This window comes from Poecilia mexicana, unplaced genomic scaffold, assembly GCF_051168715.1.
Source record: "Poecilia mexicana isolate PSO_F unplaced genomic scaffold, ASM5116871v1 scaffold_2, whole genome shotgun sequence".
NCBI classification, from domain to species: Eukaryota; Metazoa; Chordata; class Actinopteri; order Cyprinodontiformes; family Poeciliidae; genus Poecilia; species Poecilia mexicana.
In genome coordinates this window covers 25,735,417-25,757,628 of record NW_028263371.1, presented here as the reverse complement: position 1 = coordinate 25,757,628, position 22,212 = coordinate 25,735,417, and the positions used below count along the sequence as shown (strand labels likewise).

At 42.5% G+C, this 22,212-nt stretch overlaps 1 protein-coding gene across 2 annotated transcripts in view; it reads right to left on the bottom strand.

The window, feature by feature from the left end:
* Positions 1-22,046, bottom strand: part of nbeal1 (neurobeachin-like 1) — a 36,938-nt gene extending 14,892 nt beyond the window's left edge. Inside the window, exons 1-22 of one of the 2 annotated variants that reach the window (XM_015003093.2) lie at positions 21,959-22,046; positions 21,303-21,547; positions 14,367-14,458; positions 13,979-14,140; positions 13,816-13,897; positions 13,600-13,727; positions 12,981-13,063; positions 12,241-12,326; positions 11,146-11,509; positions 10,966-11,072; positions 8,130-8,216; positions 6,113-6,196; positions 4,038-4,136; positions 3,393-3,964; positions 3,133-3,265; positions 2,924-3,043; positions 2,396-2,705; positions 1,858-1,943; positions 1,646-1,735; positions 1,385-1,562; positions 1,173-1,306; positions 53-212 (exon numbers count right to left, since the gene is read on the bottom strand). In XM_015003093.2, the coding sequence (XP_014858579.2) occupies positions 53-212; positions 1,173-1,306; positions 1,385-1,562; positions 1,646-1,735; positions 1,858-1,943; positions 2,396-2,705; positions 2,924-3,043; positions 3,133-3,265; positions 3,393-3,964; positions 4,038-4,136; positions 6,113-6,196; positions 8,130-8,216; positions 10,966-11,072; positions 11,146-11,509; positions 12,241-12,326; positions 12,981-13,063; positions 13,600-13,727; positions 13,816-13,897; positions 13,979-14,140; positions 14,367-14,458; positions 21,303-21,353 (3,208 nt within the window). In that variant the 5' untranslated portion in view covers positions 21,354-21,547; positions 21,959-22,046. The remainder of the gene's footprint in view (positions 1-52; positions 213-1,172; positions 1,307-1,384; positions 1,563-1,645; positions 1,736-1,857; positions 1,944-2,395; positions 2,706-2,923; positions 3,044-3,132; positions 3,266-3,392; positions 3,965-4,037; positions 4,137-6,112; positions 6,197-8,129; positions 8,217-10,965; positions 11,073-11,145; positions 11,510-12,240; positions 12,327-12,980; positions 13,064-13,599; positions 13,728-13,815; positions 13,898-13,978; positions 14,141-14,366; positions 14,459-21,302; positions 21,548-21,958) is intronic. The other variant, XM_015003096.2, reaches the window with a different exon arrangement.
* Between the last annotated feature and the right edge of the window lie 166 nt (positions 22,047-22,212).

The following is a 22,212-nucleotide window of genomic DNA, read 5'->3' as shown; positions in this document are numbered from 1 at the left end:
ATCGGGAACACGACTCCCTCTTCCTGGAGCAGGTAAACCATCCAGGCCTCACCGATGCGCAGAGGGAAATCTCCTTTGTTCCAGATGTTGAAGTTGAACAGCAGATGTGAGTGGATCTGCTGCAGCAGAGCCTGGTTCTTCTCATAGGTCACCTGCTCAATCAGCAGCTGCACAGCGACCAGCACGCTGACGTCCACGTGACCCGCTGGAAGCTGCAACCAAACAAAACAACATCCAGGCCATTAGCTTAAATCTACACACTTCCTGATTGGCACAAAACGAGCCATTTAAAACACAAGCCGAGGTACCAAGCTGGAGCTTTATAAGGCAATGTGAAACCCAAGAAACAAGATAAAGAACAAGCAGGAGAAGGAAAACACATCAATGTTTTATTTGGATCGTTACCAGTCACTGGGTGTGGCCAACTCTACCGAGAACAACGTTCACCACATCTGAGACACTTTCATTTTTATCTGCGTCTCTGTGGAGGCTTTTATTTTCCCATAGCAACAATACTTATAGAGACATGTCTACATCGCTGAACAAACAAACAGAGCGGCAATTATACCAGAAAAGGATCAGGCAGAAAAGAAAAAGAGGTGCGGACAAAAAGTGTGAATTCCTGTAAATTCAGGGCACAAAAAAGGATTTTATCACTTAATTCAAAGTACTCAAACTTAAACTAACACATTCTGAACTGGAAGAAAAGCACAAAAAGTTTCTTTTTTGAGTTATGACGTTAATGGCTGTTACTTAAATACTGTTCAAATTATATTAGCCAATCAGGTGGTTCTTCTGTGTCTGGATGCATGTTGCCAATAACCTGATTTACTCTTTGTTTCATAGAAAGTACACCTGACCCAGTTCTTCTGGATCAGTACTAATGTTTCCTTCCAAGCTGGTACCACTAACATTTTAAACATCGACTCTGTGTAATCTGTTCTTCTAACTTACAGAAAGTGGCCCTTATTTCATGAATAACTACTAAATTTTAATCAGATGTGAAATACGTGGACTGAACTTCACTGTATGTAACTGAATCTGACAGTAGGGATTTTAGTGGTAATTTGAACTGAATTAAATTCTATATTTGCTGCAAATTGGAGCTAAATAAACTGAAATGACATCAAATTGTAAAAAAAGAGCGCATTTGTGTGAATCGGTTTCTGTACCTTTTGCAGCAGGACTCCCAGCGTTCCCACGCCGTGCGAGTGAAGCAGGTTCTCCTGGTTGATCGGGTGTCTCTGCAGGAAGTGCTTCAGCACCAAGAGGAAAGTGGCCACCAGGTTCTTCTCCAGACGCGCCTCTGTGATGGGGAAGAAATGATGTTTCTGTCAGCACGTCGCAACGCGTCGCCTTCGCTGCACAGACTGTCAGAACCGACCTGAGGCTCTGCTGGACGGAAGAATGACCCAGTCCCCGTCAGCTGGGGTGCTCACATCTGGCGTGATAAAATCTGATGCAGCTGCAGGATCGGCACTCTGCTGGTCAGGGGTCATGGAGGTCAGTTGCTCCAGCACTGGGAAAAGCACCGGCAGCCCACCGACACAGTTGATCATATCCTGTCCCAGACAAAAAAAACCCAGAAACTTTAGCAAACCTTTTAAAAATTAACTCTGTTAGGATAAAAATGCTTCGCTCTGACCTTTATGTCCCAGTTGACCACTTTGTTCCCGGTCAGACGTCCGTGCAGCGCGTTGGGAGAAAGGTCGAGACAGATGGGATTTCTACAGGCCTGTCGACAGGAAAGGGAACGACTAGTTCATATGTGGCACTTTGTTTAATCTGCATTATCATTTTGATGAACTCATGTAATCCCAGGATTTAAAGATCTGAGAGGAAAAGAGGTCCGATCACCTTGGGTGAATAATGCAGCAGCAGTTTGGCTGAAATGTCACCAAGTTCTGATTCCTGGGCTTTAAATGGAGAGACGCAGTTAGGACCTGGAAGAATCAAAGAGAAAGAAACAAAAATCCTCTTTTATCTTTGTTTGCAGGTGTTGTCGTCACAGTTTTATTTTCCACTTTGCAATCTGTAGAGATTTTCTCCGCAAGACTGTCCAGATCGAGCTTTCTAGAGTTTATTTCATCATTTAAATACTAAAATTCACCATCAATTTATTGGAAATATTCCTGCAGTGAGCTTTACATAGGAATGAAGGAAAGAAAGAGAAGAAGGGAAGGAAAGAAGGAAGGAATCAATGAATGAAAGACGAAGACAGAAGGATAAAGGGAGCAACACAAGAAACTGAGAAAGGAAGAAAATGGAAGGAAATGAACAGTAGTGTACAAGAAAAAGAAAGGAAGAACCGACACAAGGAGGATGGAAGCAGCTGATATTTTGGCAATGAGAGAGGGAATGAAGCCTGAAACTAAACGCATCACTTCCTGCCTACCGGCGCTGCAGAGGGCCTTGATGTGCGCGGGCTGCAGCGGCTCGTGAAACACCATGACGCTGCCCAGCTGGCCCTGCAGCGACGTGGGGCTGCCCCACTCGCTGTCCTGCGTCCCGGCCGAGATCAGCTTGGTGACCGACTCGGGCTTCCCGCCCAGCAGCCCGCCCCACGCCTGCGGCGACAGGATGCCGCTCAACGAGGAGCGAGTGGTGGGCGTGGCGGCGGGGGAGAAGGGCGGGTCGGGGATCTGTGAGGGAGGGGGGGTGGTGGTGCGTTGGCCGGCGGAGCCGATGCAGCAGGAGATGAACGGCTGCAGACAAAAAAATTAACAAACATTTAAAACAGAATCATATTCACAACCTTTAAAATGTGCAATTTTAGTTTAGTTTGCACATTAAAATGCAGATTAGGGGAAAATATGATAAAAAGTCAAATGGGCTTAAATAAAGAGAGAAAAACATAATACAATCCTTCATAAGTTGATTATAAACTTATGAAATGTACTGCTGAACGTAGTTTAGATCTCACCTCTGTCATGACGGGGTATTTGAGGGGGGCAGACAGTTTCTGCTGCCCGTCTACATAAATGTAGACGAGGCTCTGTCCAAACGGCCTCTTCCCGGGTACGTGCACCACCCCGATGCTGTGCTGCAAAACACAAATCACAGCACCTTTAATTCAGTGGCACACTGCTGCTCCACTGTTAGGAAGTTAAGTTACATTTTCAGGTGTCGTACCCAGAGCGAGTCGCAGAAGCAGTAATCCGGCAGCATCACTGTGACGTACTCCTTCTTTGTGCACACAGCCGCCACCAGAATCCCCGCTGAGCTGATGAACGCCTCAAAGCCCGTTCCTCCAGGGGTGAAAAAGCTGGGAAAAAAACGTAGCAATATGATGAAAATAGAAAAATTGGGCAATAGCAGGTCTATTCTTCAAAGAGTTATTGAAGATGGTGATGGCCGTTGGCAGGAAAAGTTTTCACAAATGTTTTCCTGACCTGTAGAGCTGCTTCCGTTTGTCTTTGCTGAGCGGACCCAGTTGGTCCTGGTCCAGAGACAACCAGGCGTGGAAGCTGAAGGCGGATCCGGGCCAGCGCTGCACCGTGGGAACAACAATCCCCGCCATGCTGGGGGACAGGTCAAAGTACTGCATGGCGTTCTCCAGACCCTGCTTGCGGACCATGGTGAGCAGCGCCCTCAGGGTCGGGGCGACGTACGGATGAGCTTGGTTGGACTCTGCAGTTCTGAGGAGGCGGATGAGTCCCAGCAGCTCCCTGCCGCTCAGAGACTGGGAGCCCAGTGAGCCCAGCAAGCCGAACAGGCTTTCTGCGCAGGCTCTGTGCAGACGCCCGTGGTGCTCCAGAGCGGCCAGGGCTCTCACCACCATGGCGGCGTTGACACAAGTGGCGCGCGTTTGGCGGTTGAGGCAGCAGAGGCGGCGCAGCCAGTCAGCCGTGAAGAGCTGCAGTTCGGGCGAGTCCAGCTCCGGGAGCCACTGGACCAGCAGCAGCAGCGGCTCCACGTTGCTGATCCCCAGGAGCCCCACTGAGGTGTGCTCCCCCTCCACCGACTGGACGGCGAGCAGAGACAGACAGAGTTCAGAGGAGAAACGAGGTCCAGTCAAAGTAAATACACAAACTCACCATGTTCATCAGCTCCTTGAGCAGGAGTCGAGACGGCTGGCCGAGCGAGATCAGAACTTCGTACAAGTGATTGTAGCCGATCCTTTCCTTGAAAACCTCCTGGAGACGCAACAGAGCAACTGCTGATGAGTCAACCAAATGATGAGGTCCGATTTGTAAATGATGTCTCATTACAGCACCCTTCATATTCATATCACCCTTCATATTCATATCACCCTTCATATTCATATCACCCTTCATATTCATATCACCCTTCATATTCATATCACCCTTCATATTACAGCACCCTTCATATCGGCACCCCAGGTTAAAGGTGCATTCACACCAAACGTGTTTTGAGCGTCATCTGGATTACATTCAAAGTCTAAGTGGAGCTGAGAGCCACTGCGGCGCGTTTCTAGCATCTAACGCGGCGTGATTTGAACTGTTTGGAGCGTTTGACGGAAAACGCGTTTGTCTTGTAAACCAGACACACCTGAAGCTCAAAACGCGTTTGGCGTAAACACACTAAAAGTGCACACGCGTCGAAGAGTCCGACGCGTTTTTGACGCGCGTAACGCGTTTGGTGTGAACGCACCATCACTGTGACTAAGACTGCCTTTGTTGAAAATATCCAGTATCAGCTAAAATAATGTCAACAGCATCACACTCGCTCCATTCAGTAAGTTAAATTTAGCATTTATAACAAGATTAGCTAAAATGCTGAAGTTAGCATGAGAGCTACTGCTAGCATGGCAATGTTTTGTTCTCCGTGGCGCCAAATAAAAGTATATTAGCGTGTTGCAATGATCTCATGACCTTGGCAGCATTGATGCAAGAAGTGTGATTGTCCTATTAACAATCCCAAGAAATAAAAGTGTCCTTAGAAGCTACAAATAAACACTCAAGTATTTTGACTATAAATCCAAACCTTAATTTGAGTACATTTGTGCAGTGGGGAAAACTCCCATGTATTGTTTTTAATGAGCACTTTGTGCTCTGAGCACATTTATTGCTGCCCAATTTAGATAATCTCTGTGGTTTTCTACATAATTTAGCTCTTTGGACTGAGATGGCCATTATAGAAGGTTGATTTTATGTCTGCTAAACCAGTTCTGTCATGATTTAGACATCTGTTTTAGATCATTATCCTCTTGGAAGAGCCAACTACCAGTTAGCTGGCAGAGCCCACCAGACGTCAACTTATTTTTATGCCATTTCTGTGTTGGGATTTTCAAAGCGTTGCACTCTAACAAGTTTCCAGAGGATTTGGAAGAGAAATAATCCCAACAACATAACAGATCCTCCACCGTATCCATGTTCTAACTCTGGATTGAGCACATAAATCCTCAACCTAATGTTTAGAGGTGGAGCGTTTGCACTGTTTAAAAACTAAGGTGGAAACTTTCAATGTTGTCTCACAAAAACACATTTTTAAAAACAAAATAACCTCTTTACTCTCAGTTTTAAACTGTTTAAATGACAACAAGAAAAGTAAAAAACACTGCAGAAATAAAAAAAAGACATTCTAATCCTATTAAATTATGATATTTTAGAGCAGTAAGAGCAATCATCAGTTTTCCTTTAAGTCTGAAGATTAAATGCTTAAAATCTGGCTTTTTTGTGCATCTGTATGCAATGTAGTATGTCTAATTAAAATACTGGAAATTGCTAATAGAAAATATAAATATATTTGAATTACTGTGGAAAAATAAACAGCTCCCCACAAAATATCAAAAAATTTGATTTTTTTTTTGATTCACAAAAAAAATTGATTTTGTGAATAAATATTTTCATCACATGATCACTTATGGAGACCAATAAACATTTATGTAAATGTTATGTTCTCTTGTCTTTTTGCTTTCAAAGAGTGGCTAAAACAAACGGATCTGTGTCTCATCACATTTCTACCCCAAAGAAACAGGAAGTCATTAATTAGCAATTAAAAGTTTCTACCAGACACTTTATAAACTTAAAAAGTAAAACTGCAATATATCCAGTGATATTTATTTGAATGGTAAAGAGATTTGGCTGCATCATGCTGTGGGGTGGCGATAAACATGGAGAGCACTGTATGTCCTCTCAGTGAGACAGACCTTAGCAGCTGGGGATTTATGCATAACCGTCGTCAGGGCTTTGATGGTGGCTACCGCTAACGAGTCAAGGCGTCCCTGAATCACCTAAAAACAAGCAAACATTTCAGTCACTCACTCCAACTTCTTCTTCCCATAAAAAGATAAGCTAGTGATGTCATATTATTTTTATTACAAACAGATGTTATGAATGAACAAGCATGCAGAGAATTAAAACAATCCACTGATTAAGGCCCTGATATAAAATAGATATGTAGCGATGCCTTTGTGTTTGATTCAGCCGATGTGAGAGGAGTGAGTAAAATCATCAATAAATGGATTTTAGCCGCCATTGGTTGCTGCAGTAGGAGCTGGCATCAAAACCCCTACTGCAGATAAATGATGTCTTTCTGCTCCAGGTGGGAAAAAAAAAAGAAAAAAAGAAAAAGGAATAGAGGTGTGACTGGAGCAGGAAGCTAATGCCAACCACAAAAAAGAAAGAAGTACCTCCCCGACAACATGAACACACTCAGCATGCAGCCCACAGAACCAAGCAGGACGCAAACACACCCCTCATCCAGCTCGTGTTTATCAAACAGAGAAAGAGTTGGACCAGCTGGACGGGGAGTCGTCATCAAACCACTGGATTTTGCACACAAGCCCATTGTGACAGAACTCCAGGTGAACCCAAGACAATGTGAAAGGGAGGAGGGGGAGCAAACTGAAAAACGGTGAAGAAGGCAAACAAGTCACTCCACAGCAAGAAACCACAACTGCATCGTTCTGGTTCTCTTCTCACAACAACGACGTTTAAACCTGAATTTCTGCTTCTGACACTGGATACCAGCAAACACCTGATGATTTACACCTGGCGAGTCACACCAGAGTACGTCTCTCTGAAGGCCTTCACACGTAGATAAACTGAGTCTTACTAAGTAGCTTTGGTTTAGTTTATTCTTGAAATAAGATTAAACAAACTTACAAGTAACTTTTCAGCTTGTTTTAAGTCAATAATTCCATAATATTGATGAAAAAGTCGCAGTTCCTCTGGTAAATTATTTCACTTAGCATAATTGCCTGTGAAGCTAACGATAGCACTGTCAACAGCCAAAAGACTATCTGGTGTTTTTCAACTGTTTTAGAGTTAATTTGATGAGCTGAATCCAAAAGTCACATTGGTTTTGCTCAATCAGGTCAACTTTCTGAACTATGGATGCAACATGAGCATCAAAACGCTCGACTTGTCCTGAGAATCTGGCATCAATGAGTGATGAGCAGAAGGAGAGATAATAAGATGTAATGTTCAATTTACAGAAATTCAAGTTTGTAACATTTAATTAAAAAACGTTTTTTCTCCTAAAACCTTTTTTGGATGAGAAATATTAATAGAAATGAACTGATAATGTCAAACATTTAATCAGTTTGGTCAGAAGATCAAAGCAGAATAAAAACCTGATCTGATTGAGAAAAACGAAGGTAATTTTTTACGTTCAGCGGTGCGACATAGTCCTAATTCAGTTGAAAAAACAGACAACTTCCCATAAAAAAATTTTGTAACCCAGTTCAAGAAAGAAACATGAATAAAATATGGAAAAAAAAATATGGATTTTGGACCTTAATTGATGTTCTAATAGGCTGAAGATGTGCAGATATTTCAATTTGGCCGAAATATGATTTAATTATGCTATGAGGCTTAAGTTATAACAACTAGCTTTTCATCAATTTGAAGGAATTACTGACTTAAAACAAGCTCTTATATCTTACTGTAAGTTAGTTGTAAGTTAGTTTCGTCCTATTTCAAGGAAATCTAAAACTTAAATTACGAAGCAACAAATTAAAAACTGTGAAAATAATCAAAAGAAGACCCGTTTTCTCTCTCAGAAACCTTCATTTTTATCCTTTAGAAAACGAAAAGGATGCTAAGATGCTAACAACATGAAGAGAGTGATCCTGAAGCGCGGCAGTCTTGCTGTGGAGCGGCATGGTGGGATTTGGCAGCAGAAGATGAGGATGAGGGCAGGGGGACTTTTCTCGGCGGTACCTGAGTGTCCCTCTCTCCTGTCTGTAACCTGTTGTTGGTTATATCTTTCTGGTCCTTGTCTGCCGCCGTGCACCTAGCGTTAACCAGCTGACACACAACAGGCAACATGTCAACTCAGTGTGAGGGAAGAGGAGGCAAAGAGAAGGAGGAGACGATGAGAGGGGGGAGGTTTAGAGGATGGGAAGGAGGAAAAGGTGAGAGGTTAGAAGCGGTGAACGTCCGCAGGGTGTCGGTGATCCAGCCTTGTTGTGAGGAAATAAACATGCATGGTGTTGCAAAATGCTCCCGCTAACGCTGAACCTTTAACAAGAGCGAGGTCAGACCCGGAAAGAGATGTTCAGTTCAACAGATCTAACAGTCACAGTCAGAAATGGAAAAAAAAGAAAGCTGGAAGTTCATTCTAAACATTTTGTTATGTTAAAACCTGGGCTGGGCGACACGGCTTCAAAATTAAATCTCCAGTTTTTTTTCATTTCAGAGCTGATTTTAATCTATCTGTCATTAATTATGAGATTACAGTCATACAACCCCTGGCAAAAAGTATGGAATCACCAGTGTTGGATGAGCAGTCATTCAGACATTTCATGCTGTAAAACAAACTCGGATCAAAAACATGATACAATATTAAGGTCATTCCAAAGTGCAACTTGTTGGCTTTCAGGAACACTCAAAGAAATGAAGAGAAAACATTGTGGAAGTCAGTGAATGATACTTTTATTGACCAAACACAGGGAAATAAATATGGAATCACTCAATTCTGAGGAAAAAAGTATGGAATCACTCAAATTGGAGGTAGAAAAAAGGACACACCCAGTCTATTTCCTTTCCCTAAATGGACACCTGCCCCAGATTAGATGTGCCCGTTAGTGTGCAGATCAAAACACCTGCAGTCATGACACCTTGGAGGGCTGCTGGACGAAGTGGAGTGGCGAGAACCATGACTCCAACAAGAGAAATGTCCCTTGAAACAAAAGAGAGGATTGTGAAACTTCTTGAAGAAGGTAACCCTTCACGCATGGTTGCTAAAGATGTGGGCTGTTCACAGTCAGCTGTATCCAAGATATGGTCCAAACACAAACAGCATGGAATGGTTGTTAAAGCCAAGCGTACTGGTAGACCAAGAAAGACATTAAAGCGTCAAGACAAACAACTAAAGGTCATTTGTCTTGAAAACCAAAAAAGTACAACTAAACAGATGAAGCATAAATGGGAGGAAGCTGGAGTCAATGTATGTGACCGAACCGTAAGAAATCGCCTAAAGGAGGTGGGATTTCAATACAGGAAAGCTAAATGAAAACCAGCATTGACACCTAACCATAAAAGAACAAGATTCCGATGGGCTAAGGAGAGGCAATCATGGACTGTGGATGACTGGATGAAAGTTGTCTTCAGTGATGAGTCAAGAATCTGCATTGGACAAGGTGATGATGCTGGAACTTTTGTTTGGTGCCGTTCCAGTGAGATTTATGAAGAGGCCTGCCTGAAGAAAACAACCAAATTTCCACAGTCCTTGATGATATGGGGCTGCATGTCAGGCAAAGGCACTGGGGAGATGACTGTGGTTAATTCTTCTATCAATGCACAAGTTTACATTGACATTTTGGACAGTTTTCTCATCCCTTCAATTGAACAGATGTTTGGAGATGATGAAATGATTTTCCAAGATGACAATGCATCGTGCCATAGGGCAAAAACAGTGAAGGCATTCCTTGAAGAAAGACACATTCAGTCGATGTCATGGCCTGCAAATAGTCCAGATCTCAACCCAATAGAAAACCTGTGGTGGAGATTGAAAAAAATGTTCCACAAGAAGGCTCCAACCTGCAAAGCTGATCTGGCAACTGCTATCAAAGAGAGTAGGCACCAAATACTGTTTGTCCCTCATCAAGTCCATGCCTCAGAGACTAAAAGCTGTTATAAAAGCCAAAGATGGTGCAACTAAATACTAGTGATGTATTTTGAATGGTCTTTTGTTTATGTGTTTTTCATGATTCCATACTTTTTTCCTCAGAATTGAGTGATTCCATATTTATTTCCCTGTGTTTGGTCAATAAAAGTATCATTCACTGACTTCCACAATGTTTTCTCTTCATTTCTTTGAGTGTTCCTGAAAGCCAACAAGTTGCACTTTGGAACGACCTTAATATTGTGTCATGTTTTTGATCCGAGTTTGTTTTACAGCATGAAATGTCTGAATGACTGCTCATCCAACACTGGTGATTCCATACTTTTTGCCAGGGGTTGTAATTTTAGCAGGAAAAGTCACAATTTTGCCAGGAAAAAAAAATGTTTTAATGAGAAAACGTAAAGTTATGAGGATCTGATGTAACCAGATCAGTTTGTGTCTTCAAAACACAGAGTTGTTTCAAAGTCCTGTACTGATAATTTATTGTTGATGTGTTAAAAGATTAACTACATATTTCTATTCAGCATAATTTGTAAAACTTTTACCAAATGCTCAATATTCCTCATTTTAATTTTCTGCTATTTTTTGAGTTGGGATTTTATTATTTGATTATTTTAATAAAAAACTAAAATCTTAGCCTGACCATAATATACTGAAGCAGAGTTGTTCAGATTGTCAAACAAGATGGCGGTAAACGTCACTCTGAACCAAAAATTAAACAAAACCTCTATCAATCAATAAAATCGATTTATTGCCCAGCCCAATTACAGCCGCAGACATGGATTTAAATCTGTGGTTGTAGTGAGAAAATATGATTTCATGAACTAATTAACAATGTTGATGTTTTCCCCCGTTAAACCTGAAATGTGACACAGTAAATGTGAATCGTGGTTATTTTTGCTAGCTCGGAGCTGCGTCTCCAGGCCTTACCTTGCTGTTCTGCAGCAGCCGTATCAGATGCTCAAAGCAGTTACTGTTGAGGAAGATGGCTTGTAGAACCGGCCTGTCTGAACACAGGAACATGTCCCTGATCGTGTCTGAAAGCCACAAACAGGAGGAATCAACACACAGAAGAAGTTATTACTGTTCATGTTTGGGTAAAGAAACTACCTAGCATGTGAACTTGCAGCGCCACAAATCGAATCTCCCAGTGTCGGCCGAGTGTGGGAACCCGACCCTTGGCCGGCTGCTGCTGTTGCTTAGCAGCCACCACAGCGGCCGGGTCCGAGTTGAGCAGCTTGAAGTAGTTTTCCAAGACGGAGGCGATCTCCACCTGCCGCTGGTCGGAGCTGGAGGCCAGCAGGCACTGCACCACTTCCCTGAGGCACCCCAACGTCAGCAGGGCCATGCGGCTGACGTCCTCGCTGTCCCAGTCCTCGGCCTCCTCCGATGAGCAGCTCCCCGTGTAGCTGTCCGCCAGAACCCGCATCAGCACCTCCATGGTGGCTGGAGAGATGGCGAGCAGAGCGTTCCTCTGCAGGCGGAGAAACGGGACGGGAAGCTCTGGGATTTTACCCCATTTTCACAACGACAAACTTCAATTCATTTATGTTTACTGGGATTTTATGTTACATAAAAAAACACAAAGAGTGACTGTGAAGTTGGAGGAAAATTAGTTTATATCTTGTTCTTAAGAAAATATAGTAGCAAACATTTATATTCAATCCCCTTTGAGTGTAAATACAAAAAATATAGTGATAATGACAATGGTTTGAGGGAAGTTGCCCCTCCCACCATCTTCAAATTAAATAAAACTGGACAGATGTGCTACGTTTGTGCAGCAAAACATTTTGTTTGTGCTGTTATAATTTGGTAGTTGACTCCAAATGTGCTTGATTTTGTAAAAGTGGACTGGCAGGTTGACCTTTGATGACCTCAGGAAACATTTACTGATATCTTTAAAATGACAGCAGCACAAACGACTGACACCGATTTCGTTTAATTTGAAGGAGGTGGAGTAAGAACGTTGTTTAGAAGATTTATCCACCACTCCATCCAAATTAAACTTTCACCATTTGCAAATATGAATATGCTCCAACTGAAGCTGTTACACTTTAAAGTTAGGCAAAAAAAATCCCCAAAACAGTAAGTTAAAGTTGTGGTTTTAATATGTTTGCTCTCATTTGTGCTTTGAACGGAGTGCAGCAGTTATAGAGGATCATGTTTACAGCCTGTCAGCTTTGTGACCTCTGACCCCAGCCTCACCTGATCCCCTGCTACTATGGCTCCAAACAGGTGCAGCAGGCAGCATTTCAGGCTCTCCTTCAGATGCTCGCTCTCCTGGAAGCACTCTAAACCAAAAAAAAAAAAAACATAAATCAACACATTTGATCTCCAAACTTGAACCAAGCGATGCAAATGCAGCAAACTGTTGAGGTTCCTGCTATTTTCTCCAAACAAAAACAGTGAAGCATGAAGAGCCGATGGAATGTGTAACCCAGATATCATCCAGGGTGAACAAACACGCTGCCGATAACTTCAGGGTTTGGTCATCTATTAACCCATCTGTCAACACATCCGAGTGAGGAATGAAATCTGACATTGTGGCTCCAGAATGTCTACTTCCTTTAACTTCAACTAGTTACCAAGCAGAAGTCACCACACAGCATAAAACAGAGACGACAGGCTAATTGGTCGGGCCCCCAGCGTTATCTTTTCTGCAAAACCACAGCAGCCGCGCATTCGACAAGGGACAGAGGAGCCTCTTTGTTCAACATGGCCGCCAGAATTCACTATCTGCTCATCTCATCCCTGGCAAACAGACCAGAGGCACAGAGATGAAACAGAAGAGGGAAGCTTATGTTGTGCAATTTCTACAACTTCCTCATCTGTACCTGTCGAGTCATATGAGAGAGGATGATTAGGTGATTTTCACCCATCAGTGAGATTATAACCACTGTTAGCTTGGTCGTCAGATTACGTCACGGTTTGTTGGAGATACTTGCGGTAAAAGAAGGGAATGAATTCAACGGTGAGCGGAGCTGCTTTGTACTTCTGCCTTCCCCTCTCGACGGCGCCCAGCTGCTCCCTGCGGAGACAGAGGAGGAGAAATCTGAGAAAAGTTTCATCTCTACGCCAACGACACACGCATTTATTTGACCAATAACCAAATTAATCATAAGCTGAATTTATAAGCTTGTCCTGTACAAATAAATCTGGGAATAACCAAATTATAAACCAGGACATAAAGACAAATGATGGCTGTTCGTTTATTTTTTTATGTTGTTATAAAATGCTAAGATCACATTAATCTTTCTACATGGAAAAAAAATATTTGCCTGCTAACACATTTCCTCAGAATGCTTCAGAATAAATATGTAAAATAATAATATAATTATAACTTAATTAAAAGTGCAGTACTTCTGTGTAGCTTTAATTTACGTTCTTCATTATATTCAAGTCCAAACTTTGACTAGACCCCTTCAAAACTTTATAGACATTCAAAGACTGATTCGCTGGTGTGCTTTTGTTCATTATCCTGCTGAATACTTAAGAATGAATAAGATTTCATTTTAATCAGTACCTATGTAAATAACTAGTGAAAACTACTATTTTAGTGGTTACCTGCTTGTCCGATGTCTCCAGTTGCGGTACGGGTCGTAGAGGCTCTCGCAGAAGGCCAGCGAATGGCGGACAAAGTCCTCCGCCTGACTGTGGTCCATCATCTCCTTCTCCTTGGTCCGACTCTTCAGCTGTAAACAAACAAACAGAAAACCTGTCACACCAGCCACCACGTGTCCCACTGTCATTACTCCTACGAGAGAGCGGCTGGAGTCAAACCTGCTGAATATACAGTGTTGTCATGGTGATGATGTGATTGATGTAAGAGCAAGTGCCGATCTCCTCGACGTTGGACAAGTTCCTTTGAGAAACAACCATAAAGGATCAGACAGTGTGTTGATTTGCAGGAAGGATTATCTGGATTATTTAATCCTTATCCGACCTGCAGATGATGATGAGGAACTTCAGCAGCAGCAGCGCCAGGTTCTGCTGCTCGGGCTCAAGGCCGTCTGACGCTTTCTGGACGCACTGCAGCAGCTGGTGGCGCAAAACCTGCAGGATGTTGTCGGGTAGCAGCGTCAACACAGGTGGAACCTCGTCTGGTCTGGAAACACAGTGACAGACGCCATCTTTAATGGAAGTGTAGAGCGACTCCAATGTCTCGCATGCATCAGCTAAACAACTTTCATCTGACACTCATGTGATTGAGCACAGACAGCCAAGAAATCAGATAATACCTGCAGCAAAATGTAGCTGCTCTGCTCCAAATCACGTGTCATGGCTGCACTGTTTGGTTTTGAGTTGTGTGTCCGCAGTTTACCGGCGCTTACCTCGAAGGGGGCTTTTCGAAGTCTACGTCGAGGCACTGCTCGTACGAGCTGATGAAAATCTCCAGCCATATCTTGAAGTAGTCTGGATCTCTCTGGAAAAATCCGGAAGAGGAAGACGGAGAACAAGGGAGCGGCGAAAGGGAAAAGAGAAGAAGATAAAACTGTTAGTTAATGTGTTAAAAGCTAAACTTAAGCTCAATGTTGCATCACCTAAACAACAATTAGATGCCAGCTACGTGACAGCCAATTGTTTGGCAGGCATGGTAGGATAATGTCCTCTCTGTCCTACCATCACAAATGTAAAATTGATTAGTTCTGCTGAAATTTTAACCAGAATTGAAAACTATATGATAAAAAAAGCGCTTCCAGCCAGTGGATTTCCTAGATGGCTTACGATAAGACATCCAAAATTTCAAGAAAACACTTAACTCAGTCCAGGAAAGAAAGGAGATGGTTGTTGTGTGAAAATAAGAAAGATGAAATATCCTGATACATTTTAAATCCAACACTTTAGGGTAACTCAAACACCCAAAATCTTCAGACTCTACATTGGAGAAAAAGGAAACAGCAGCTACGCTCACTGGTTCACCTACATCTTAAAGAACAAGAGGCGTGAAAGCAATTAAAGCCAACAACAGAAAGAGGAAGTGGCCTCAGGTGTCATCTTTCTAACACCTACACTGCAGTCGTGACTCGTCTCCTGAGGCTGTTTGATAACCATTCACACCTTGAGGCATGTGACCAAAACAACCCGCATGTTGCCAGAGTTAGGAAGCATTTCATAAGTAGCAACGCCTCAAAACAATGGACAGGATGGAGGGTTGGGCGAGTGACTCATGACTGCTGGTGTGATTCTTCTCACTACCATCTACAAGCCTATTACTCCCAACACGTGCTGGGAACTCTATCTGTGAATGAGAGCGATGGTTGAGATTCCCTCAAGAACTGTTCAACAGGTTTAACATCAAGCGGTTGAACTTTGCTCCCTGAGGCAACCATTAAAAACCCGTGAGACAAGAAACTGTTACCATAAAAACAGAAGGCTGCAGCTGCTAGACGAAGGGAAAAGGAATGTCTAAGGAGAGATAGGATAGAGGAAAACTGGCCTGGCTGCATTCTGAGGCCAGGTTTCTAGAAACTAGGATAACGGCATTAGCTAAATTCCTTGAACGACAACAAGGGGAAGGATGAGATCCAAACGAAAGCAGAGGAATAGATTTCACTCCATAGAAACATTATGAGAAATACTACAATTTTAGTGTCCATGCGTCAAGATTTCCATAAAAGCTACAATCATTAAACAGCAACACACACCGTGAAGGTTCAGTCAGAATCCTCTCAGAATGAATGGATCCCTATGTGGATCCTTATGGGCGGCCAATATTTCCTAATTTTACATTTTCCGAAACAGAAAGAAAAAACAAAACACTGAAACTTTGGTGATACCACGGGCCTTCCTGTTATCTGCTCAGCCTTGCTCTTTCTCCTGAATGAATCACATTTATATGCCAACATGCTTTCGATTGAAAATATATATTCGTATAAAATAACTTCCTTTACTTGGAGTCTTACACTGAAGAACGCTCTTATCAGTGCGACCTTGTAGTTAATATATTTTGTGTTCATTATTCTAAACAAAATAATATTTTTTTTTAGTTGTCAGAAAATTTCTGGTTTGTACAAATAAATAAATAAAAATATAAATCAAAATATAGCTGATTTCTCTGCAGATATCTTTGAAATCAAATAAGTTTTTACTTGAAAAATATAACCAACCTTACTCACAATTGGAATAATTCTCTTTTTTTTTTATTAAAGCAACTACATTTGTTATTCAATTTTATTTCACACTTCAGAGGTATCCAAAATTACAATCACAATTTTTGGGAGTGAGGAGGGATTTTAAAATAAAAATATATTTAAATTATCAAATAAAAAGGTTATTTAATAGAAAGGTATTCCAATCTTCTATATCAAGTGCTAAGTATGTAAACTGTGCCTGCCAGTAATATATCTGGAACTAATATGGTCTGGATATTGTGATAGCAGCTCAGTTCTCCACCATTCCTCAATTAAAGTCCACAGAAACGCTTCTGAGGGCTGAAAATGGCCCCGTTGTAGGTCATCACACTGTGGGAATCTAAGAATAACAAGAAACACGACTGTAGACGTTTCTTTTTTTCTTCACTGCTGTCTGGTGAAAGAGTGGGAACGAGGCAGAAAGGTTGACGGGTTCTGTCTGCGTGTCAGAGAGGGAATCAGCCAAAACGAAGCAAACAGGCTGTGTGAATCAGCACGAGTCCAAGTGAAGTCATCAGGACAATCTAGCAACGCTGGCTGCTGTGTGTGTGTGTGTGTGTGTGTGTGTGTGTGTGTGTGTGTGTGTGTGTGTGTGTGTGTGTGTGTGTGTGTGTGTGTGTGTGTGTGTGTCAAACTAGGACCGAGGGGAAAAAAAGAAGCTAGAAGACATCTGAGTGGAAAAAGAAAAAGCTAAAAGGAGAAAAGCATGAGTGCCTTCTTCCTACAGCCGCATAAATCAACGTCAACAGTGGGAGAAAAGCATTTTTAATTGGCCGCTGCTGAAGCCGGTTTATACTTAAGCAATAAATATCCTATTGTCCCGATGTGGATACTGCTGCCAGATCACTTAAAGACGATAATTCAAGACAGCAGCTTTACTCTCAAGAGGCTGCAGTCTGCAGGAAACACTGACTGAATGACTCTGTGGTGTGTGTCTTAAAGAATGCCCTCTTTTAAGAACCAGCACAGATGCCCATTGAGGGTTTGGACTGTGGTGGAGGGGGGACACGCCCTGGCTCTGTTTATCCTCATCTGTCATCAGGAGCTGGGCAAACACACACACACACACACACACACACACACACACACGCACACACACACACACATACAAAAAACCCTCTACATTTTGCAAGCAGCAATCACAAACCTGGCGACCTTGTTTCACCTCCTTAATAACACCGAAACCTCATGATCCGCGCCGGGAGACTGAACGGCATTCCTAACGATCTGTTTACGCTGACCGCAGTGAAATCAGGAGATCGAAGCTCTCCGTTCTATAAAATGAGATTTCACATTGATCAGAGGTCGGTGCGATTGTTACAGCGGAGAGTAAAACGCCGATCAATGGTCAGGAACATCCATCATCAATTGCAACTGAAGTAATGAGAAATACGAATCAGTTGGATAAAGTGCATCAAAAATTGCAAAAGTCTGACCAGGCCTGATTAATCTTCAGACCCAATGTGTAAATCTTGTTTATTTTTGCCCAATAAGTTGATATCATATTGCTTTTTTTCCTGTAGCTAGGAGATTAGTTTAACATTTCTACAACTAGAGAAAGGACCAGCATGAGTGATTACTTTTAAATGTGCCTAGTAAGTACCAGGGTGGTTTCCTGGGCTAAATTTAAAAACTTTAGTCTTGGATCCTTCAGGATTACAAAAATAATGTAAAAAAGAATCATTAAGTCAGTAAAGTTTAAAAGTAGACCGGTGTGGTCGACCAGCTGGTTGAATGGCTTCCCAATCAGGTTTGTGTGGAAACACTTGACCTGGTTTGGTTTGGCGTTTAACCGTCTCCTCTCTTTAGCTTTAAAAGTCGTCTGTTTGTGTTTCTGCTCCCTCTTTGGCCTGACATCACTTCCTATTTCTGCGACAACTCCTCTGACCATGATGTCACTCCTGCACGTGTATTTATAGCCGCCAATGGGAGGAGTTAATACCCCGTCGAGCGATGACATCACTGTTATTCCAGAGATATTCATAACAGAGATAAAACAGCTAGCCTGCAGGAACTTTGAATATGGGATGTAGACTGCAAGCTTGTGTCTGCCATCTTTTTTTCCTTCCATCTCCCAGGAGTGCAGAGGTTTATGCAAATCACTGCCGCTTTTTCCTCCACTTGCGTCAAAAAGCAACTCGAAGGAGGGCAGGGTTGGGCGTCGGTTCTCTGATCTTAAATGGAAATCCATGATTTGTAGACAGCTGGCCATCCTCCTCCAGAGTTAGCAAACCGAAGGGTGAAATGATCCCCAGAGGCAGTTGAGGCTTGTTCCCCTGTGGCGGGGAATTTAGAGGATTTTCTGCAGCAAACAAAGGCTTTAGGAGCGTAACCGGCATTATTCAAAAACCACGATAAACCCTCGACTTTCTCCTGCAGGTTCTGAAGGCTAATAGCTCGGTGGAGGAGGGAAGGTAACACAGGGTCGTTTTCCGTTTCAGGGAGGCCTCGACTGTCAGGGGACAACACCGGACCCATGAGAGACAGCTTAGAGGAGAGCGGGTTTATGTAACAGCCTTAGTCGTCTGTGACCCCTCTGCAAGTCGGAGTCAACTCCAGCAGATTTACATCAAAGCTGAAGTGTTGCTGCACATTTCGCTGCACTGGAAACACAAACCTTAGTGGATTTTGCTGGAAATTTATGTGATGGGTCAACACAACGTAGGGCGTTAAATATGGAGCGGAAGGAAAAGGACGCATTTCTTAATTAATTTGAAGAAATACGCAGCTAAGCATTACCTTCCGTTTGGTCCATCACATTAAACCCCAATAACGAAGATCAAACTTGTGCTTGTAATGTTATATAAAGTATAAAAGTTTAAAGCAGTAGAAATAAATCTGCAGGAATCCGTGAGGTTTCTAATGTTGTAGCCACAAGTTAATCTTATAAACTGCAGTCGTTAAAGCGCAATGGAGGAGAAAATGTGTTTTAAGACACATTTTTGCTACTAACCATTTTATTTCTCATGTTGAAGTCGTGCAAATACAACACAGTTTACTAACAGAGAGTGCTTCGTGCTTCCCAACACGGATTCCACAGCTGCACCAGAGACAACTCCTGAGCTCATCCCTGAAAACGCTGCCACTCCGACAGCTGCCAGAGACAGAAATGTGCTTCACATCTTCCACATTTCTGACCACTGGATCATCAGCTAAAAGAGAAAACAGAAGCCAAGCCTCTTCCTCCTTTTTAGCGCAGGGAACCAACTAAGTGGCTGTCATGGAAACAACAGATAGTCTACCTGACTGGACCGGATGAACCAGTTCTCCCCAAACAGAGAAAGGTTGTAAAAAGCTTTTACTTTTACCACATTCGTCCAGCTAAAACACGCCTTTAAACTACTAACCTACATATCATAGAGGCTAAATTGACCCATATGCTAACTAAGCTACATAATGAGAGGAATATTAGTGTTCAAACGTATAAATGAGTCAATTTATTGAAAGCAGCTACAGTATTGAAGAAATTCCAGGCATTTTTTAGCTAATGTTTTCAAACAGAACAGTATTCTGAAATGCTAAGCTAATGTTAGCATTCTGCTTTGATAGGACTCCCTAGTAGTTCGATTGATATATTTTATGCTACTTTAAAGTTTCATGTCGCAATACCATCACTCAATGTATTAACTCCTAAAACTCCTGAATCAGGAGTAAAATATTTCCATGTTTTACTTTAAAATACATAAATTGACACTTTTGTGGTATTTCACTGCAAGTTTGAGCTGGATAGAGAGAAGAAGAGGCTGCGGTGCTGCTGAGGGGGTCTGGCATTTCACACAAACATTCCTGTCTGATATAGCCCACATGACTGCAGGTTCTTCTTACAGACAACCTATCCGGGCAACCCTCACACATGATTATACATATAGTTTAGGGAAGTCCCATACTCCATATCTATAGCGCCTTGTGAAAGTTTTCAAATTTTGTCTTGAACTTCAATGCACTTTATTGAGACTTTATGTGACAAACCAATTGAAGGCACATTACTGTGAATACATCATGAAACATGGCAGCGGCAGCCTCATGTTGTGCAGAAAGTTTAAAATATACACTTTTCTTAACGTTTCAGCATTTTGTGCTACTTTGTGTTGGTTTAGCACATAAAATATGTTAACGTTTGTGGCTGACAAGATGAGCAAAAGTTCCAGGGTGTGAATACAAAGCGCCAACATTTATTGAACTGCTCTTCTCTCTACGACTCTTTGGCCTCACGCAGAGATAAACCCTGGCCCTGTGGACTCTGGCCCAGAGCCAGGATGAAGTAAAACGATCCCGTCTTAGTCAATGCAAATACACAGTCCAGCTAGAACAAATGCTTCCAGACATGGCTGGCATTTTCACAACTGATCGTGACTGTTGTGTGCAACCAAGACAGCAGCTTAACGCTTCTGTCAAGAGCCCCGCGGCGCAGGTAGAAGACGCACCGTGCGCGTCAGCGTTCACGCTCTTAACATCTCAGCAGGGGGATTATTACATGTCATATGCTGCATGGAGGAATAACAGCTTCATGTGTAGAGAGCCGTGCATAGCGTGCGTGTCTGTGTGTGTAATGATGAGGGATTACTGGGGGAAGAAAGTAAGTGGCTGCAGTCAGGCTCACGTGAGGAGCAGCTTAGGCAGGCTGTTTTGATTGGACGGCAGGACGTGCGCGTGCTTTATCGCAGAGTGAATTAAATCTAGCCAACAGCTGACTCAAGGAACGCCTGCTCTGCTGGTCTGCTGCTTGGACAAAAAGATGGATGGATGAATGAGGAGAGATGGAAGGAGGGAAGGAGATGCACCATTTTGGTCCTTATACAAACGTCTTCCCATAAACCTACTTTCTTTTTCATACATACTGTGAAAATAGAGAAAATTTTACCAGACGATAAATTGTTCCAGAAGTTATCACGATAAACAATAATGTTGTTTAGAGACCATTCCCAAAGACCAATAACCTTTAAATTCTGATAAACACTAAAATTGGAAGATATTTTAAATATCCAAAACAAATGAACAGAAACAACAAAGCAGTCAACTTAAGACTTTTGTCATCCAGTTTTTGGTAATACAAACTGACTGTATCTAGACTTTGGATGTAAGGAAACGTCACCCTTTGACCTTTAGGAGGATTATGGGAGCAGTCGATCATCTCACCTTGGTACAGTAGAGCATCCACACCTCGTAGAGCCTTTCGTTGGATGCCATAGCGCCACAGAGAGGGGCACCCCCTCCTTCAGGCTGCGCTGCCCACAGAGGTCACTTCCCTGGCAGTCATGATCTGAAGCCATCCATGACTTTTCCGGCAGAATCCAAAATTACTCCATAGCAGGTCAGAACTAATTCCTGTGGAGGACGAACAGCTCCACGGCCTGTTCTCCCACTTCTCTTTGGAGGGGTGACTGTGTAGGACAACACGAATAATTACAGTGTCGGAGCAGGGTGTACAGAAATGCTCCAGTAAGTACAGTGTGGTGGTTATGTCAAGACACAGTAATAATACTTTACTTTACTCTGTGCTTAACGCTAAACCTAAACATACAACAGACCGTCGGTTTATCGGTTTGAACGCTGTCATACGATTCCGACCGTACCTGGTCAAGCTAGCTAAAAACCTAGCTGTCATAAAATAAGCCTGTTTCTATTTCTTTAAGCCCCTATTCCTCCTCCTCTTCCTCCCCTTCATGTGACAGAAACGTCTCGTCCGCCCCAGCTAGTCCAACTAGAACACGACTCATGAAATAAAATAAAAATAAATGTCAAAGAAAATATATTACAATGATAAATTCGTCGCCAAATTGAAGCCCACTTACCTAGATAGCGAAAAGCCCAACTGTCACCTCCGCCACCGCCGTCTCTAGGGCTGCTGTTGCTGCGGGAAGCTTCCTGTCAGGGATTGTTTGGATTCCTTTCAAAATAAAAGCCCGGCAAATACCAGATGATGCAGAACATGATCTACATTACGTAAATAATAAACAAACTATTTAGAAAGAATGACTACAAATGCAGTCTATTATCAATAATTTCTTAATTTAATACATTTTACTTTTGTTTATTTGTTGTATTC